Source organism: Euprymna scolopes, chromosome 15 (genome assembly GCF_053919585.1).
Source record: "Euprymna scolopes isolate OS-2025 chromosome 15, ASM5391958v1, whole genome shotgun sequence".
NCBI classification, from domain to species: domain Eukaryota; kingdom Metazoa; phylum Mollusca; class Cephalopoda; order Sepiida; family Sepiolidae; genus Euprymna; species Euprymna scolopes.
The window spans coordinates 105,989,571-106,008,419 of record NC_136496.1 but is presented as its reverse complement, the minus strand read 5'-3'; the positions used below and the strand labels follow the sequence as shown (position 1 = coordinate 106,008,419).

Below are 18,849 nucleotides of genomic sequence, written 5' to 3'. Positions count from 1 at the left end.
TTTTTTTTTTTAAACTTGGTGTTTTAATGAAGCTTGTTAAATAAATGTTATTTGTATGAATTGTCTTTGTCATTTTTTGATATTACCTCTACAGTAGAAAGTAAAAAATTTAAGATGTCCCCAAGGGAGTTAACTCTTATTCAAGGGATGTAATATACTTTCCTGAACATTTAAAAATGTTATTTGGATTATCTTTTGTCCAATTAAAAACAATTTTTTTTTTTCGCTATATACTATTAGTAATCATCCCTTAAAGAGAATTGAGAATAGACTGGCCAAGGTAGGTGACTCTTGTTCAAGACGTATAACCACCTACCAGGAAAAAAAAGTACTTGGAATTTTATATTTGCAGAAAATTAATATATTAGCAAATGAAACTAAAAAAAATCTTGGATTTAGCTAAAACTTAATTTAATTTTCATCACTTTTTCTTATCTTTCAATTTTAGTTTGAAGATGCTGTTAAAGAAGTGGCTGATGAGATCACCCAACCCCGCCCAGAGGGTGAAGAGATTGTTCAAGATATTCAAATTACTTTGCGATCTAATGCAAATCCGATACCGATGAGGAATTTGAAGGTGATTTTATTTATTTTTTTTTTGTTCAATGTTATTTATTTGAAGCACAAAAGGATACAATTTTTTTTTTTTTAATTCTATATCTCCTAAAATTATACTAGTTGTACCCGGCGTTGCCTGGTATTAAACGTAACGTTTAAATCCTTTAAAAAAAAAAAATGAAGCAAAAAAACGAAATGAAACTGAGACAAGTATGTTTTTTCTAAACAGTTCACTTGTAAGTAAAAAAAAAAAAAAAAAAATACTCTGTAGATTGAAACCAAAACTTAAAGACAGTCAGTAAAGCACAATAATTATTACAGCAACTTGCCACAATCTTTAAAAAATTTTCAAACCTCGCAAAATAATTGACACAGATAAACATCCGAACAAAATTAAAAAAAACAAGAACTCTGAATTGATGGTTGACAGATGTGAGAATACAAACGAAACTCGTTAATGCACTGACTTAAGTCAGCTGAGTGCTGGTCAGTACATTAGTGCATAATTTCTATAAAAGATAATATTTTAAAGAAATTTCCACACAATTAATAATTATCAAATATTTACATATTATACATGAAAGTAATTCTGAAACTATTATCTATATGAAAATGGATGATATATGCCGATTTATCTTATCAATTTTAACATATTCTTTGTCAACTTTGCTCGGTTGTAACTTTGTTTCCTGTGGTCATAAAAATCAAAATCAAAGTCCAGTAGAGATGGACTTCTATGCTTATATAGCCTGTTAAAATTTCAGCCATATTCAATCAAATTTGACTCCGCACATGTGTATCCGAACGTAACGTATAAAATGTAAACATTGGAAAAACTGTTTCTCTTTTTGTTATTTTTTACCGTATTTTCATTTTTAACTTGGAGCATAAAAACATTGAACGCATGAAAGCAAAATAAATTACCATCATTGGAATGCTTATTCTATTCTCTTTTCATCAATGTAATTCTTTTAAAAATTGACCTACAAATAAAAAAGATATGACTTGTTGAAGCACATTAGGTATGTAATAGTGCCGATGTCCACAAAAATACAGCATACGCTTGTAATGCTAGTTAAGGATCACCTCTCCTCTCTGTCTATCATCTCCTTTCCTGATTTCTCAAATCCTTTTACATTAACAACAAACACTAGCAATATCACATGCGGCACAATCTTAATACAGGAAACAAACAGCGAAAAAAAAAAAAAAGACTATAGTTGCAGTTGTTTCTCACATGTTCAGCCCCTCTGAACAAGAATGGTCTATGACGGAAGGCAAAGTATTTGCTGTGTAATGGACAATCCAGCAATTTGATTATTTCTGACACAACTGCTTCTTTGTAATATTTTCAGATCACAAACCGAAAACAATTCAATCCTGCAAAAATATGAATGTGGCAAAAGGAAATATCGTGCTAAAGATTCGTCTTAGAATATGTGGGAGGTAAATCCAGCGTATGGACTGACATGCTTAGCAAAAGTAGTGGATAAAAGAATCTAAATGAGACCCTAACCCAGCAGGCATTGCATTTACATTAAACAGTTCCAACTTGAACATGTACGTCCCATTGTGGTGCCTCGGAGATATAAACGATTTGCAACTTGTCACTAAGACACATATACCACAAAATGTTCCACCCACAAAAATGCATGGTCGATGCAATTTTTGCTTATCACTCCACTTCTTCCATTCTAACAGAAAGAATTTACAACTATCTCGCCATTGCGAACAAACAGCAACAAGACGAGACGCTAAGATCGTATGCGCCCTCCAGACGTCCAAACTATATGATTCACTTATTTATCCCGATGACCATCAGGCCAAACTTTTCAAAAGTCTCATTTTTTTTTCTAGAACCAGGAACCTCTGTTTTAACGATATGAGATCATAAACATTCACCAAAGCTGGTCATACCGTACAAACTTCATGCCAGATACCTATATCAAGCACATGACAAATGCAACCATTCAAGCGTGTCACATGCATGAACTCCTTTTCAGCTACTGGTGGGAGTCCAAGAATCAAGACAGTCAGGTATATGTAAATTCTTATGAAATTTGCACAAAATGCAAGGAAAATTATGGCAGACATACCTACCAGTTCATTGGTCATTGCAAGAGACGGGAAAAAGAACTTTTGAAACCGAATTTGAAAGTGAAACAATACATCCTAAGAATACTGTACAACTTCAGCCAGTACTTCAGAGCCATACCGTGTTCAAAAGGTTGTGTTATCCACGCTGTCTGTGGTTTATACCAATTCTTCCTTTGTCAAAGAGAACTCCCAAGTATTATATCTTCTGACAGAAGAACGAACCTACCATTTAAGTTGTAGATAATGTTTGTTGATCTTCATCGTGAAGTCTGTTTTATATCGGATCACTGTGAGACTGTTATACCTTTTAATATTTAGCTTCTACTTTCGAAATCTTATTTCAATATGAGTTTAGATAGTCTCCACAACTTGCATACCCAGACTGGACCTTCAGGGAAAAAGACGTAATTTTGAATAGACACTGACTGAAAAAAAAAAACAAAAAAAAACAAGGCCTTTTACCACTTTTGGTCCAGAGGTACTTCATAGTGTCTGCATGAATGTTCAAAAGAAAAGGAAAAAAAAAAAAAGAAAAAACAGTACTATCTCACTTGTGCAAAATTTGATAAAATTGTGTAGAAAATTAATGTATGAGCAAATCTGATAGCATTTTTTCTATTCTTCAAATCCAAAACTTACCTGGGTGAATTTTCAGGATCATATCATTGTCACATTAGTATTGTTAACTTTGTGTAAAGCAGTTTTTCATTCTTCTATTTTAGCATACCTGTCAATCAAGCCTTATTAACTGGTAATCATTCATCTTCCGTGTTCCGAAACATTGCAATTTATTCATTTAAAATCTAATCCGAAATAGACCAACTTCTGAAGCCACAGCGTTTCGATGGTAACTTTTCAATGCCTGATTTCACAAACTATTGGACACATTGACTGTGTATATTCAACAACTTCCTGAAGTCAATTGACTGTCTACCAACTAGCAAACTAGACTTTCTTACCAACTGCATCTCCCATCCAGTGCACAAATTAATAGCAAATTGTGACTCCTATGACTGGGCCATCATTAAACTCCAGTCTATTTTTTTTTGTAAAGTCCTTTAGACATCTTTTGGTAACCTCTAAGCAAGAGCCCACTTGTCGCTTTGAGGCAGTAACGACCAAAGAACATTTTGATGCCCTCATAGCAGGCATTCGCTCTTATGCAATTTGATAACGACTCTTAGAAAGGACACTCAATTTGAAAGACACTTCCAACTTAGCTCGTTCTCTAGAAACGGTTCAGAAACGAGCAGAATCTTATGTCAACCTTCCACTTTGTGGTGCCACCATCGGTGACTTGTGAGGTTTTTTGTACTTCTGAAAATGTTTCGGCTGTAGCAAGGGAAAAATGTTTCTCCTGCAATAATCGACATCTACGAATTAAATGCCCTGCCCATAATGTGGTCTGTAGAAGCTGCCGATCAAATCGTTCCCCCTCTGCTTGTGAATCATCAATTGCATCCTGATTGTCTGTCGAAAGCCATAATTAAACTTTCAGTGAATGGAATAATCGTGGAGGCTCTGGTGGATATTTGTAGCTCATAAAACTATATGATCGAATATCATCCATAAGTAAAACTGGCAGGCACAAACTTCTAGCAGGAAGATATCTATTGCATCCACAGCCTTATCAAGCAGTACATTAGATTTACCTACCCACGCTTCAAACTTTCAATCCTTTTTTTCTCTTTGCTGAGACGCCTTACTTGGCCATGACTTTCTCAAACTACACTCAAAGGTAGAAATACAAAGATCTAGTAATAGCATCCCATCTTGTTTTTCCATTACTATTCAAATATTTATCGCTTGGTTGCAAGTCTATTGCTACAAAATCCAGAAGCCACTCGCCGATCCATCAGTAGAACTCTAGCATGTTTCATTTTGACGATTGATCCCAACATACCTCTTACCGTAGAAACAGACACATCGGACGTATTCCAAAAAATTATTAAAATGCCAGCCAAGTGATATCTCTCGCTATTTATGCAAAACAGAAAATGCTTTAAATCAGAAACCGCTTGGGGTCACATGCTCAAATTTTCAGGATTTCTAAGTTTTTAGTATGTCCATCTGTGGTGCAAGTTGCAACAAAATCTGAGAATATGGATATCAAGCCCTGGATGATTTGACATGGAATTACTCTTCTTTTTTATTTATTTATTTTGTTACATTATTATGTCTTACGTTTGAATTCGTATTTCGAGAGCGAGACATATAAATCATCTGATGTTAGACCCAAACTATAATTTTCTTTTAAAAACCTGTTAAAGATCTCAATGTTTCAGTTTTGATTTCCAGTCATACCATCTGCTTTATTTGTTAGAAATTTATTATTTACTACTGGAGCAATATTCTCCATTTCTAAAAAGTGATTATTGTCTGATATTCGGAAATTAGATAAATTCCACACTATAGTTATTATGTAAAAAAAAAAAAAAAAAAAAAAAAAAAAAATTTTGACTGATAGGCAAACAAAATCTCTATAAGTATATATAATTAAGGCGAAATAAAATAAATATATAGATGAATATATATATATATATATATATATATATATATATATATATATATATATATATTAAGTAATGTGATTTATAATTTAAAAATTTAAAAAAAATTTTTAAAATTTAAAAATCAAATTTTAATTAAATTAAAAATCAGTTTCATAAGAAGGAACAACAACAAAGTCAATTATCTGTACGATCATTTCGGAAATCCGTGCTTTTTATTTGTGGTATACATGAAGTCACGTAGAACAATTGTTAACGAGCATCTCTCCCCCCCCCTCTCTGGCTTTCTTACTCTTTCTGTTTTCTCTCTCTGTGTCTCTATAAGAGAATAGAGAAGGAGAGAGGGAGATAGAGAGAGAGAGAGAGAGAGAGGTGAGTAAACGTGGAGGTAGACACGTTTACCAGAACCAAAGGTCAGCTGACCAAATTACGTATGTGTGACGTGGTTGGCTAGATCTGTGAGATTTGATTTGAGCTTTGAAGAAGGACGTTTTCCGTGGTCTCCCCCTCTTAACTGGGGAGGGGGGAGACGAACGCTGACGTGTGTGAAGAAGAACTAACACAAGCCGATTTCACTTCCACTTCTGCAGAACCTCTGGGGAAAGTGAAATAAAAAAACTATAAAACCATTTCATCGTCTTGGAGTGATAAATCTTCGTCAAACAGGTATCAAGTCTCCCTCCAGGATGAGAAATTTCCAGATGATCCGTTTTGCAGAAGCAGAGGTAGGTTCATAAATTACATGTCACACACACGATTCCCTTTATAATAATCAAACACACAACCATTTATATTAGAGACAATCACACGGAATCTTTCTTATGTTATATAGAAAACGTAAAATGTGCCCCTAAATGAAGAACTCTATATAACATATTCAAATGTAACACAATTATACATAGTTTTTTTGGTAAGCACGGTCTCCTCATCAGCAAATTTAGGAGGATTTCTATTGAATTGAAAAGACACCAAAAATAAACCTAGCATTAAAAGTAAGGCAGATGAATCTTTTAGTTTTTCTTTTTTTGAAATCAGGAACTGTGTTTAAAGAAGTCATTTAGATGTTTGCTATAGCTTTTTATTTTATTTTATTTTATTGAATATTCAATAAAATAAAAAGCTATAGCAAACATCTAAATGACTACTTTAAACACAGTTCCTGATTTCAAAAAAAGAAAAACTAAAAGATTCATCTGCCTTACTTTTAATGCTAGGTTTATTTTTGGTGTCTTTTCAATTCAATAGAAATCCTCCTAAATTTGCTGATGAGGAGACCGTGCTTACCAAAAAAACTATGTATAATTGTTCTACGTGACTTCATATATACCACAAATAAAAAGCACGGATTTCCGAAACGATTGTACAGATAATTGACTTTGTTGTTGTTCCTTCTTATGAAACTGATTTTTAATTTAATTAAAATTTGATTTTTAAATTTAAAAAATTTTTTTTTAATTTTTAAATTATAAATCACATTACTTAATATTGAATTAGCTCTAGGACATTTAACTATCGAGCTTATTATATATCTAAATTACAACGAGCATTTCCTGTATTTTAATTAAACTAGTAATTTCACTATTACATTAAAATACACTTAGCTCTTTAGACTATTATTCTAATCTCCTTTAAATTATATATATATATATATATATATATATATATATATTCACATTCATCTATATATTTATTTTGTTTCGCCTATCGGTCAAAATTGAAAAAAAATTTTTTTTAACATAACTACAATGTGGAATTTATCTCATTTCCGAATATCAGACGATAATCACTTTTTAGAAATGGAGAATATTGCTTCAGTAGTAAATAATGTGTATGTATAGATGAATTTGTCAGTTCAATAAGGAACACATCAATAGGAAGAGGATTATTAACACTCTTTATATACCTAGGCATTTCAGCACCTAATGCTTCTCATCAGAAGAGCTAAAGGGATCTAAATTACAGATGTAGGGAAATGCGACACCTAGCTTAAGAATATATTAGGAAGGAAATAAATTCATACAAAAATTTATTTTACCTTGTCTATAGTTTAATTTTATGTTATGCTTCACCCCCATATATTGATAAGTCGATAAAGAATCAATCGATATACTTTAAACCCATTTGATATGTGTATATCTATATGTATGAAATAGTAAATTATATGACTATTATTATTTTATAATTTTAATTACTAAAGTAATTTTAATTCTATTTTTTTTTTTTTTTTTTTTTTTTACTAATTTCTTTTGCTAGTCTGACCAAATGGCCAATCTTGTAATCATGTCTGGTATCGTGATTGCCGCCTCCTCAGTGAAAGCAAAAGCAACAAAACTTGCTATTCAGTGCCGTACGTGTCGTAACATCATTACAAACATTTCTGTGAAGCCTGGACTCGAAGGTTATGCCCTGCCACGAAAATGCAACACTCAACAAGCTGGTGCCCCGAAATGTCCTGTGGATCCGTATTTCATCATGCCAGACAAATGCAAGTGTGTTGATTTTCAAACACTGAAACTGCAGGAAAATCCCGAAGATGTTCCGAATGGAGAACTTCCAAGACACATGCAGCTTTATTGTGATCGGTAAGGCTTTTTTTTTTTTTTTTTTTTTTTTTTTTTTTTTAACCAATATATTAGTTTTGTGTTTGAAATACCAGTTCATGCAACGTTCAACTGTATAATTTTTAGCTAACTGAACCTGTTAATATTTCACATTTAAAGGGAATTCATTTTCAATTTCATTTTATGTCCACCTAATTAAGATTATTTAAATTTACAGTTTAAAAATGTTAGCTGATGTAATGAATATAAATATATCTGGGTTCTCTCTCACAAGAATTTGATTGGCTGGCATAAGCCATGAATACGAACAGGTATCATAACATTTATTTGGTATACATTTGTTTTTTGACCACTTTTTATGTACCTCTGTGAATTGTAAAAGAAACCTAAAAAATCGTCCAACAAAGAATACATGAAGATGTATTCTTCTTTAATACAGAGATCCATGCAGTTGATGAAATGATCCTCAGGATTGTCATTAAAAAATCCTTTTCTGATTCTGTCGTGAATTCCCTAAAAAATAAGAAACATAAAAACCTATTAATAATCAAACTACGTAAATTGAAAGAATTGAAAACAAATAACTTTCTTCTGGATACCAGGCCATATTGTTATTAAAAGAAACAGGCTGATACTGCAGCAGAGAAACCCTGAGAAATGGTTTGCCATAAGACAAAATCTCATATCAAGACTTAAAAACAAAAATCACATTTCAATCAAATGGCAAGGCACGTAAAAACTTTTCCCAAAAAATTATCTATATATGTGACCCGATGGAGGAGTTACATATATATAAAAGGCAAAAGTAGTGCACGCATTTTTGTATGTCCATGAAAGGCTTTTTTCGGGTGGGGCTCTTGACCACATTACTATTTTTTAGAACTTTTCTTAAACTTTCTAGATTATAATATCTAAGATTTGCAAATGGACGTCGTCTCTACATTTACTTAGATAGCCTTTTAAAAAAATTCCTTCTATTTGTTTTTTTTCGCATGTTTGTCTTTTTCGTATCAGAACAAATTAATTAGCTTTGAGCAATATCTGGTAAACACTTCATATTAAGCAACTGCTATTCATTTGGAGAGCTCCCTCTTTTTTGGGGGAGCTGGTTTTCCCCAACATCGTGGGGAAGCAAAATCCGGTAGAAACTGGCCTGCAGCCAACCATCATTTCTGCGCCTCCATGATTCTTAGCTTATTCACTTCAAGTCAACTTTTTGATTGACATCGATAAATTTGAACGCTTCCCACTACCTCTCCCGTCTTAGCGTATCGGTAAGCTCTCGGCTTTTCTTTCACTTTTTTCTTGTCCGTCTTCGCATCATGGGGTCGACCCCCCCCCCCAACAAATACCCGGACAATGCCAAGCACCCCTGCTAGTATTCTATAAGAATGGCGGCCAAGACACGGAGAGAGGCGATTTTATTTGCAAGAATACGAATCTTGCTGAACTCCTTCACATTTTCTGAAAGAATTTCGAACATGCATACCAGTCATCGTTCATCGAACACCTATTCATTGCTTGTAAAGATCTCCAACAAACCAGACAAAAACACTAATAGAAAATATGAAGGGTCTCGTTAACAAAATTCAGGGTATATATTCACTATGGGCGGTCATCCAACGTGCTTTTTAGTCTATAATTTCTAAAATCAACTTTTGTCACTGTCTTGATATATACACTTAGCAGCAAAATAAAACTTACATAGCTGGTTATAAAATACTTTGTTTATTCCCAATGACAATCTTGATTTTTGTATTGATAGTTGTGACATCAGTGAAGGTGCGTGGCAGGGATGTGGATGTTTGGCAGTGAAGAAACTGTTGGTTTATCTTCGCTTTTTTACCGACTCTGTCTATATTCGTTGTTTTTTTTTTTTTTCTTATATAAACATTCTTTCATTCTGGAATATTTAATATTTCCCATTGTCTATTGTTCTACTTTTTTGACCAATATTTCTTGTATATTTCTGGTCAAATTATGGAATTTGTATGTGTGCAACCCATTGAATACCTTTCTTCACAGGGTCACCTGCCAAATATCCAACACATGTAGACAATATATTAGATTTTCTGAAAGTCACAAGAATTTATAAGAAAATTTTAAAATGCACAAAAATCTATTTCGCTATCTTGCAAATATTTCTACCAAATATACTTAAAAAAAAAACAAAACAAAAAACAACAACAAAAAACAAAAACAAAAAACAAACATGTGATTCAATATTGTTGCATATTACTTATGCATAAAAAATAACCTTTTTTGCATTAAATGAGCTAATAACAGGATCGAAATGCCATTAACAGCAAACCAACTTGCATAAATCATAAGATTTGAAAATGGAACTCTTTGACAATATTCCAGAGAATACGAGGTGGAATTATCAGCAGATATTTCCCAAATGTGCTGAAAATAAAAATGGGTGCTTAGTGGTCTTTTAAGCCTACGGATTTTACGTGAAAACATTATTACATACTTTTTTATTCTCAGCCTCCAAAAGTGAGAGATTAGACCATTCCTGATCTTGTCCCTGATTGTAGTGTAATGCTGGTTTCTGTGCAGTTCTGATGTACATACACATGTATTTGTGATGTATTTGTGTTGCGGAAAGGTTTTTATATATGTGTATACTGTTTGCATTGTGATGTATTGAATGTGTATGTGGCACTAATAAATATCTTGTGTTCTTATCATAAATCGACCATATGTATATCCATTGTATTTGGTGTGTAATGGACTGTTGATCTCTTATCCTTAATGTCTATTTTAGCGTCCCGTGATTCGTCTAGGTGCTGGTGCGTGCTTGTCAGAACATGTGTCACATACACATAACGTATACATGATGACATACCTGTTTCTATTATTGTTTCTTCGGGGAGGTTCGTCAACCATCCTTGGGGGAGCTGGAATCTGTTTAAAGGAACAGCTCAACACAGAACCAATGTGAGATTTTATGTATTTTATTCACTCCCAGCTATTCGTCATAGCAGAAAGGAGTGATCGGCAACGATCTTTGGCTTGGGGAGTTCTTCTGTCTCCATTCTGCGACCCTCCCTGCCTGCCTCATGGAGAGACCCATTTTTAGCCCACCTGTCAGAACGTTCGGATACTTTCCGGTGCAAACTGACCTCGGTGACTCCAATCCAACTGCCCTTATGCTTGCGCAAACCGGAACATGTGACCTGTCATTTCCAGTCTGCGTTCGGATACTTTCTGGTGCAAACTGACTGGTTACAGAGTTTGACAAAGTTTGACAACTTGTCAAAACATGATGATACAAATCTCTGTTATCCACTCACTCATAGATAGATATCTAATTATATGGCTAAGATATCTAATTATATGGCTAAGATAAACAGATAATTTATTGCTTCTGCCTGACTATTGTCTAACAGTTCTAGGAGACCAACCCTCTGAGGCTTTGCCTTCTCTCTTTGAGAAGGGGCTAATCGCCAGAGGCGTCCTTACTGGGGAATGCCAGTGGGTCTGCTCAGGCACTTTTTGCAGGTCAATGCCCCTCCCTGATGGCGCTGACTTTCTTGATCGCACTTACCCTGGTTTCATAGTTCTTGCAGCGGGAGAGAACTAAATATTCTTATTACATGGAAAAATTAGCATAAATTTCAAAAATGTTGCAAAATGATCCAGGACTAAAATAAATAATGCAACAATTACTTTCCCAGATATTGTGTTTAAAGATGGCGGACCCATTATTTAAGTCAAGGATTATCTCGCTTGTTTATCATACTGAATTGGTTGCACAACTTTTCCATATTAAAACCTACAATAAAATTTGGTAATTTTCTACTGGATCATTTTTAATAATTTTAGGAATTTACACTAATTTTGTCATGACATGTAAGTATGTAATATTTTTACCTGAAATGCATTGGTTTAAAAGATGGCCAATGTAAAGAAGCATCGTAAAATGCAATTGTTTATTTTTTTTTTATTAATTAATAATGTCCAATAATTTAAGATGATTAGATTAAAATGGTTTGGCAATGTTTTCAAACTTTTATTATTCAGTATTTGATTTAAATTTTCCTAATACCTTGAGTTTGTAATTCCATGTGGCTAAGTTTAAAGCAAAGATATTTAATGTTATTCTTGTATTCATGCTTTGAAGTCTATATATTTAACCAAATGAAAAAATGCTTTTATTTTAGGTATTTATGTGATCGAGTTGTTCCAGGAAACCGAGTATCTGTGATTGGAATTTTCTCTATCAAAAAATCTGGCGGTGCTTCAAGGGTAAGTGACTCCAAACTTTTCTACATATCCTGTTAAGACATAGTAAAACTAAAGTTGTGAGTGACCTAGTTGATTGGCAAATCAAGTTCAAATCCTTCTGGATCTATTGTTATGCAATTATGTGTTTGGGAAAGGTATGAACTAATGTTGGGGAAAATTAATCTGAAAAAATCAGAATCGGAAAAATTTGAGCCTAATTTCTAATTCCAAAACAATTCTTTTTATTAATTTTTTTTAAATTTTTTTTTTATTTTTATTATTTTTTATTTATTTATTTATTTTTTAAATAAAAATAAAAAATCACAAATTTTATTTCTTGTAAGTTTTTTGATTTACAACATGACTAACGGTCACAGCATGGGTTAAGAATCCCATATTCAGATTTAACATTGATTCTCAAAGTAATTTATTTCTTTTATTGGTCAATTACTGTAAACTATGTAAACATTCAACTTGCCTATTCTCTTAGTAAACCTTTTTGCACCTATTTACTAAACGCCTATATTCCTCTCAGGGAGTTCACACTTGATTATTCAAAGATTTAAAATATTCTGGACAAGAATTTTCAATTCTGTTGGTACCAGCTGGACATTGTTTATTATCAGCTTCTTCTGAAATAATTAACGTTTTATTGTATTTTCCACTTTGTACACAAGTGAAAAATTAATCAGAAGTTTTCCGAATTAGGAAATTTATCTACATTTAAATGTATACACCATCTTTAAAAAAAGTGAAATTCGGGCGTTATTACTATAACCAAGACTAAAAAAAGTGATGAAAAATAAATATGCAACAAATAAATGTTACCAAATGCAAGACTCTTCAGCTTACCTGGATAAGTTTATTTGTGTTTAAACTTAGTTTAAAGTGTGCTTTTAGTTTAAAACAAACTTCGTGTCTACTCTGTCAGAATAAAAAAAAAAATGCTTGCCTCCCTGTACATTAATCCTTGATAACTGCTCAAAAACCAAAATCAAATAAACACTAGTAGAAATGCATCAAATAAATGTTAGCAATCCAGCAAAAATGTTGTGTTAAACCAATATTTTGTTTCGATTTTTGAGTGATTAGACAATATTATAAAGCTAGACTGGACCGGAAATTGTAATTTTTTGTTAAAATTGTGTAAAATTGTTTTCCTACTTGAAATTCTAAAAAAATTTTTCTGACACGTAATTATTAAAAAAAAAAAAAAAAATTTGCATTCTTTTTGGGAGAGTGATTTAGCTAAAGGTGTTAATCTGTATGCCATTATCTATGTATTAATACGATAGCATGTGTGTTCTTTTGTGTGTCACGCTTGCATCCGGGTCATTTAATTGTTATGTACTTCTATTTCTTGTCATAACTTATCAAGAATTCTTCATAAGTTTTTGGTTCGGTTTTGATTATAGCTGATGGCACTTAAGTCATGTATTTTTTTTTATAAATAATTTTATCCAGAATTCTTCATAAGTTTTGGTTTCGATTCTGGCTGAAGAAACTAAAGTTATATACATATATTTTTTCATAAGTTTTTATTTCGGTTTCGATTCAAGCTAATGCACCCAAGTCATGGGTATATTTTTTTACTTTTGAAATCGCAACTTTATAATATATGAAAATCAAGAGAACATTAACTGTATAATAATATGTATGAAATCTGCATGAATAAAATTATATTTAAGCATAATTTACGACAAGGCTTTGTCAGGCGTTCGTGCTAGTTTAGATACTTTTGCAGTTTTAACAAAAGAGCTACAATAAGAACAGTCTCCATGTACACTGAACATCTACAAAATGCCAACATCAATATATTACATATGAATGAGTTCCCCTGTGGAATTTCTGCTAATTATTATTACTATTGTTATTTATAGACAGGAAGGTAGAGAATAGTTAAGACCCCTCTCAATGTTAAGAATGGTTTTCTAAATAGTAACATTATGTAGAAATTTGACATGGTGGGCTTTATCAACTGTTCTTACAATCTTATTTTGCACGCAAATTGTCAACTCTTTATGAAAACTTCAAATAGTATTAACAAAGGCAAATCAGCTTTGTTTTTTAAAGGAAAAAAAAAACAATTTTGTCTCACATGAGGAAAACATGTAAGAAAAATATTTACAAACATTTTCTCTTGTAATGTATGCCTTTCCCCTATCAAGTGTATTTTTTACGGTTTGCAAACTATATGAACATTACATGGAGGTTTACAATCATTTGAATTTAAAAAAAAACCCATCAAATCTCTAATTAAATGTTTTGAAATTTTTAAAGAATCGGAATCAATAATTGCATCAGAATTGGGGAAACCCTTTGAAATTGTCCCATCAGGTTGAAGCAAATCTGATGGGGCAATTCCAAAATTGGCTTTTCCTCAATGAATCATATATATTGACATAAACTAACTACTAAAAAGAATGAACCAGTTAATCCTCTATTATATGAGGGAGAATTGTGTGCATCAATGTCTGCCCGGCAAAACGTCAGAAACTGCATAAGATACATAACTTTTACATCATTGACACTGGGATATGATGAATTGTTCTTTTTGGAAAGACTAAACTAAATTTCAAAGAATAACATCTTTTTAGCGTTCATGTTTTATGTAAAAATATGCTGAGACATTGTTCGTCTTTTTAATTACCAACTTCACGAAGTTATTAATCAATTTGAAAATGTTTGGACCAATTGGAGGAAATTACTTGAATCTTTTGTCAACTGTAACAAGGGAGACAATTCATTTGCGTAAATAGGTTCCTATATAATAATCACAAGTGAAAATTGCATTTCAAATAAAAACCGTCATGTACTTAAATACTTTAAAATAATACTAAAAATTAGAAAGAAATGATTCCGTAGAAGATCAATTACAAGTAAAAATCAATTTTATTGTAAATTGTAGTTTTATTTTATTTGTTTTAAAAATAATCTTCAATAATAGGAGAGGTAATGCAGTCATTGTAAGTGGTACCTCTGCTCTCAATGTCTGATCAGAAAAATATAATTTTTTAAATTTCAATCATTTTTTTTTTATTTATTTTTTTTCTGGTTTTGGCAAGGATATGTATTTCAGTATAACCCGTACATCAAATTGTTTTTTACTTGCATTATGATTTTCACTTGTCACTAATACTACATAAGTGCCCCTAAATTTTTATGTGGGTTGTTAAATTTGAGATGAAAATTATAACATATCTTCAATTTTTCATGGTTTATATTTAGTTTACATTCCTGTTTTACTATTGTATGCATAAGCATTTCTATATTTATAAATCTTGTCATTTATTGCATCAACAGTGAGGTAAAAAATATAACAAAAAGAAGGGAAAAAAAAAAGTTTATCAGCAGAACAAATGAGTAAGAAGTTGTTCACCAAGGAACACAAAAGGGAGCTAAAATAGGATTGTTAATCAAGGTATAACAATAACAAGGGAAAAAATAATCAATACTTAGAGTTAGCTTACGGCTAGTTTCAGGAATGACAATGAATCTTGTGACAGTTTACAAGCCATCTTTGGTATACGACGGTTGAGAACAGTTGTGAGTTTGACATGATTGAAGGCAGGTTGTGGATCAGATTGCGATGAGCTGACATCAACTGATGACAAAGAGACGTCAATAGACTTCAGCACTTCTATGGTTTTTCTCGCAGTGGTGTTACAGACATCCCCTGAGCCCAACTGATTTCCACAGAATGTGTTTTCTATATTTCGTTTGAATTGTTTTAGTTTTGAACTTGTGAACCTGTGCGCACCACCCTACAATGTAAGAGACAGCAACATGGCCAGAATAGATAAAAATGTCATTGGGATCAGCTTTTGTTGTAGAGTGAGGGGAAGCAGATGGTCCCAATAGAATAGCAATATCTTTCTACATTGTGTATGCGATCGGTTTTTTTTCTTTTTAGGTTGATTAATTTGACCATTGCTTTGTAAAACATTTTATTGTTCGTTTTGAATGTTTTCATTTTACTGTAATACCTAGTTCTATTGGCATTTTCAGTGCTTTTTTTTTTTTTTTTTTTTTTTTTTTATGACTTGCACTTAGGAAAATAAAAATAAAGAAAAACCCCTTATGGTGTACCTACTTGTCCCAACATGTCATATTCCAAAAATCACAAATTGATAAAGTAGTTTTTTTTATTATTTAAGCAAATCAAATTTATGATTTTTAGTGATTAAGTATTTTATCAGCCATTGATAAGATCAAGATTCTAGAGAGGTTAAGAGAAATAAATTTTGAATTCAATTAAATATGGCAACTAGTTTTATCGTATTAAGCAAATTATAAGATTTAATTATATGATTTTTGGAATATGCCGTTGTTCCATGCTTAATATGTACATCATAAATACTTTTCTGCATTTTCTTTACTTAAAATTTACGGTCAAAATAAGCACCATATTTTGATATAACTTCTGTCTTCTTGATAAAAAAAAACCACCTCAACTGAGTGATTGTATAGTTTCATCTTCTTTCTGAAGATGAAGTTTACATTAAAAATTCAAAGAACACTAGCGATATTGATATATGATTCCTCCTGCATCTGATTCCAACAATAAAGTTAAGCTGATCAACAAAGGTGTGCCATATTTATTCATATGAACTTTCTTCAATCTGGTGAAATTACTTCTGGGAATTGTGATTCTTGTTTTTTCAATTTTTTTTATCAACGCTGGAATATGGGTTCTGCTAATTAAAAATATAATTTCAGTTCATTTTCTTTTTTCCAAAAGTTAAAAAATAATTTATTCTCTAAATTGAACTAGCAATACACATGAAAAAATTGAAAAAGCTTGAAATATTTCAATATTGGTATGCATAGAAAGAGCTTGATGAGCTAAGAAAGAATCTTTTTAAATTTTTAAAATCTGATTAAAATTAAGGAAGTTATGGCTATTTTTGTGCCTCACACGTTTGGATATTTTTCCCTCTTTAAGACCATATGCGTTTCGTCACATTTTTGACACTACTTTTTCAGTAAAAATGTCATATCTTTGTTAAAACACAAGACTAAGAAATGAAATTTACCATATAAGTGTATTTTTGTACAAGGAATCAGAATATGCAACTGAAAATCTCCCAAAGTTTATGGTTTCCAAATAATCTGCAGTAAATGTGCATAAATATGCAGCAATTCCTTAAAAATGCCATGTATCCATAAACAGAAAAGAAGTTGGAGAACTCAAAGTTGAATTGTAATGTGCTTTATGTACAAAAAACTTAAATCTAAACATAAGACCATTTAAAAATGAATATATTGCAATATTTCTTTGGTATTATTGTAGATTAACACCTTCTGTTTAACCCCACTCAACTGCTTCTGACCACCCCTCCAAAATGTGATTCTACCTTTTTAGGAAATTATGTATAAAATGCCATGAAAAACTTTAATGAAAGATAAACAAATTATTTTAGAATTGAATGTAAAATAATTTCCTATTACAGGTCATTCTAGCATTTTAGGGCAGTTAACTGTTTTTTTTTTTCCATGGGAAAATATGCATGCTTTTTTTTATGTGTAGTTTTAAGAGGGTTTCTATGCAATGAGAATATGGGGAGGGTTGCCATTCGGACTTTGAATTAATTGTAGGGCTAAGGAAAATTGTGTGAACATACTGAAGATTTGACAGAAACAACAAAACAATATTAGATGGGGGTGGGGCGGTTAGTTTCACAAAAATGTAATGTAAAATAATTCACCATTTCCTGGCCATTCTAGCATTTTAGGACAGTTAACCAATTTATTTTTATGTGTATTTTTCTTTAAGGAAGGATCTATTTTTTGTTTGTTTGTTTTAGATGCTTGTAGATGAGGTATTTTGTTGGGGGGGGCTTGCCACTCAAACTTAGTGTTATTGTTAGGGTTAAAGAGTGTTTTAGGAGGAGACTTGCCACACATAATTTGGATTCGAGGTGAAGTCAAAGAAAATTCCATAAATTTGTTGATTTCTATTTTCGAGGTTGAAGGTGTTAATTCTACTTAAGTTTATACTACGCTGGAGCAGGTTGTAAAAATATCTTTCGCTTAATAAGTAGAAAAAAAAATAACTAAATAAAAAGCTTCCTAATTGTAGTTTGATGTGTTTTCTAACTGCTTTTAAAATTTCAAGAATATTGATATAGATTTTGAGGGTTTGTATTACTATACACATAGATTCGAAAAAGTTGTCAAAAAACAAATATATAACAAATAAATGTTATCAAAAGCAAGTTACTTTTCTACCTAACTGGATAATTTTTTAGTGTTTTTATTTAATGTAACATGTTTATTCAGCTTGAAAACAGTGTTTACCGATGTTTTGGAAAATTTAAAATGGCGCCCGACTCTCTTGAAACGGTAAGTTTGGGGAAAAGAGTTAAAAATAAAAAAGTAGACAAAATACTGCTAGAAACTCGCTAAATATGTTACCGTGACATAGGCTGACATATATTCGGTGAGTTTTTAACAGTATTTTGTATAGTTTTTTTTTATTTTTAACTCCTTTTTTCAAACTTACCGTGTCAAAGAGAGTCGGGCCGGGCGCCATTTTTAATTTTCCAATACATCGGTAAACACTGTACGTTTTTCGAGTTGAATAAACATGTTACATTAAATAAAAACACTAGAAAATTATCCAGTTAGGTAGAAAAGTAACTTATCTTGCCTTTGATAACATTTATTTGTTATATATTTGTTTTTTGACAACTTTTTCGAATCTATGTATAAACGAGATTTTGATACTTATTTTGATTTTGAAAAAAAAAAACATTTGTGGCTGTTCGCAGTAAAACATTATTTTAATTTGCTGTTCAAAACTAATTTAAAGAATAAAAGTGCATGCAAGCTATATATCTACAAAAGTTTATTTTGCTTTTTTAACCGTTTTTAAATTTGACGAGAAA

The 18,849-nt window shown here is 31.8% G+C and overlaps 1 protein-coding gene across 1 annotated transcript in view; it reads left to right on the top strand.

The window, feature by feature from the left end:
* Positions 1 to 18,849, top strand: part of LOC145294051 (DNA replication licensing factor mcm5-like) — a 54,877-nt gene that overhangs the window by 10,306 nt on the left and 25,722 nt on the right. The window contains exons 3-5 of the mRNA XM_080141041.1: positions 449 to 577; positions 7,419 to 7,747; positions 11,896 to 11,980. Of these exons, the coding sequence (XP_079997167.1) occupies positions 449 to 577; positions 7,419 to 7,747; positions 11,896 to 11,980 (543 nt within the window). The remainder of the gene's footprint in view (positions 1 to 448; positions 578 to 7,418; positions 7,748 to 11,895; positions 11,981 to 18,849) is intronic.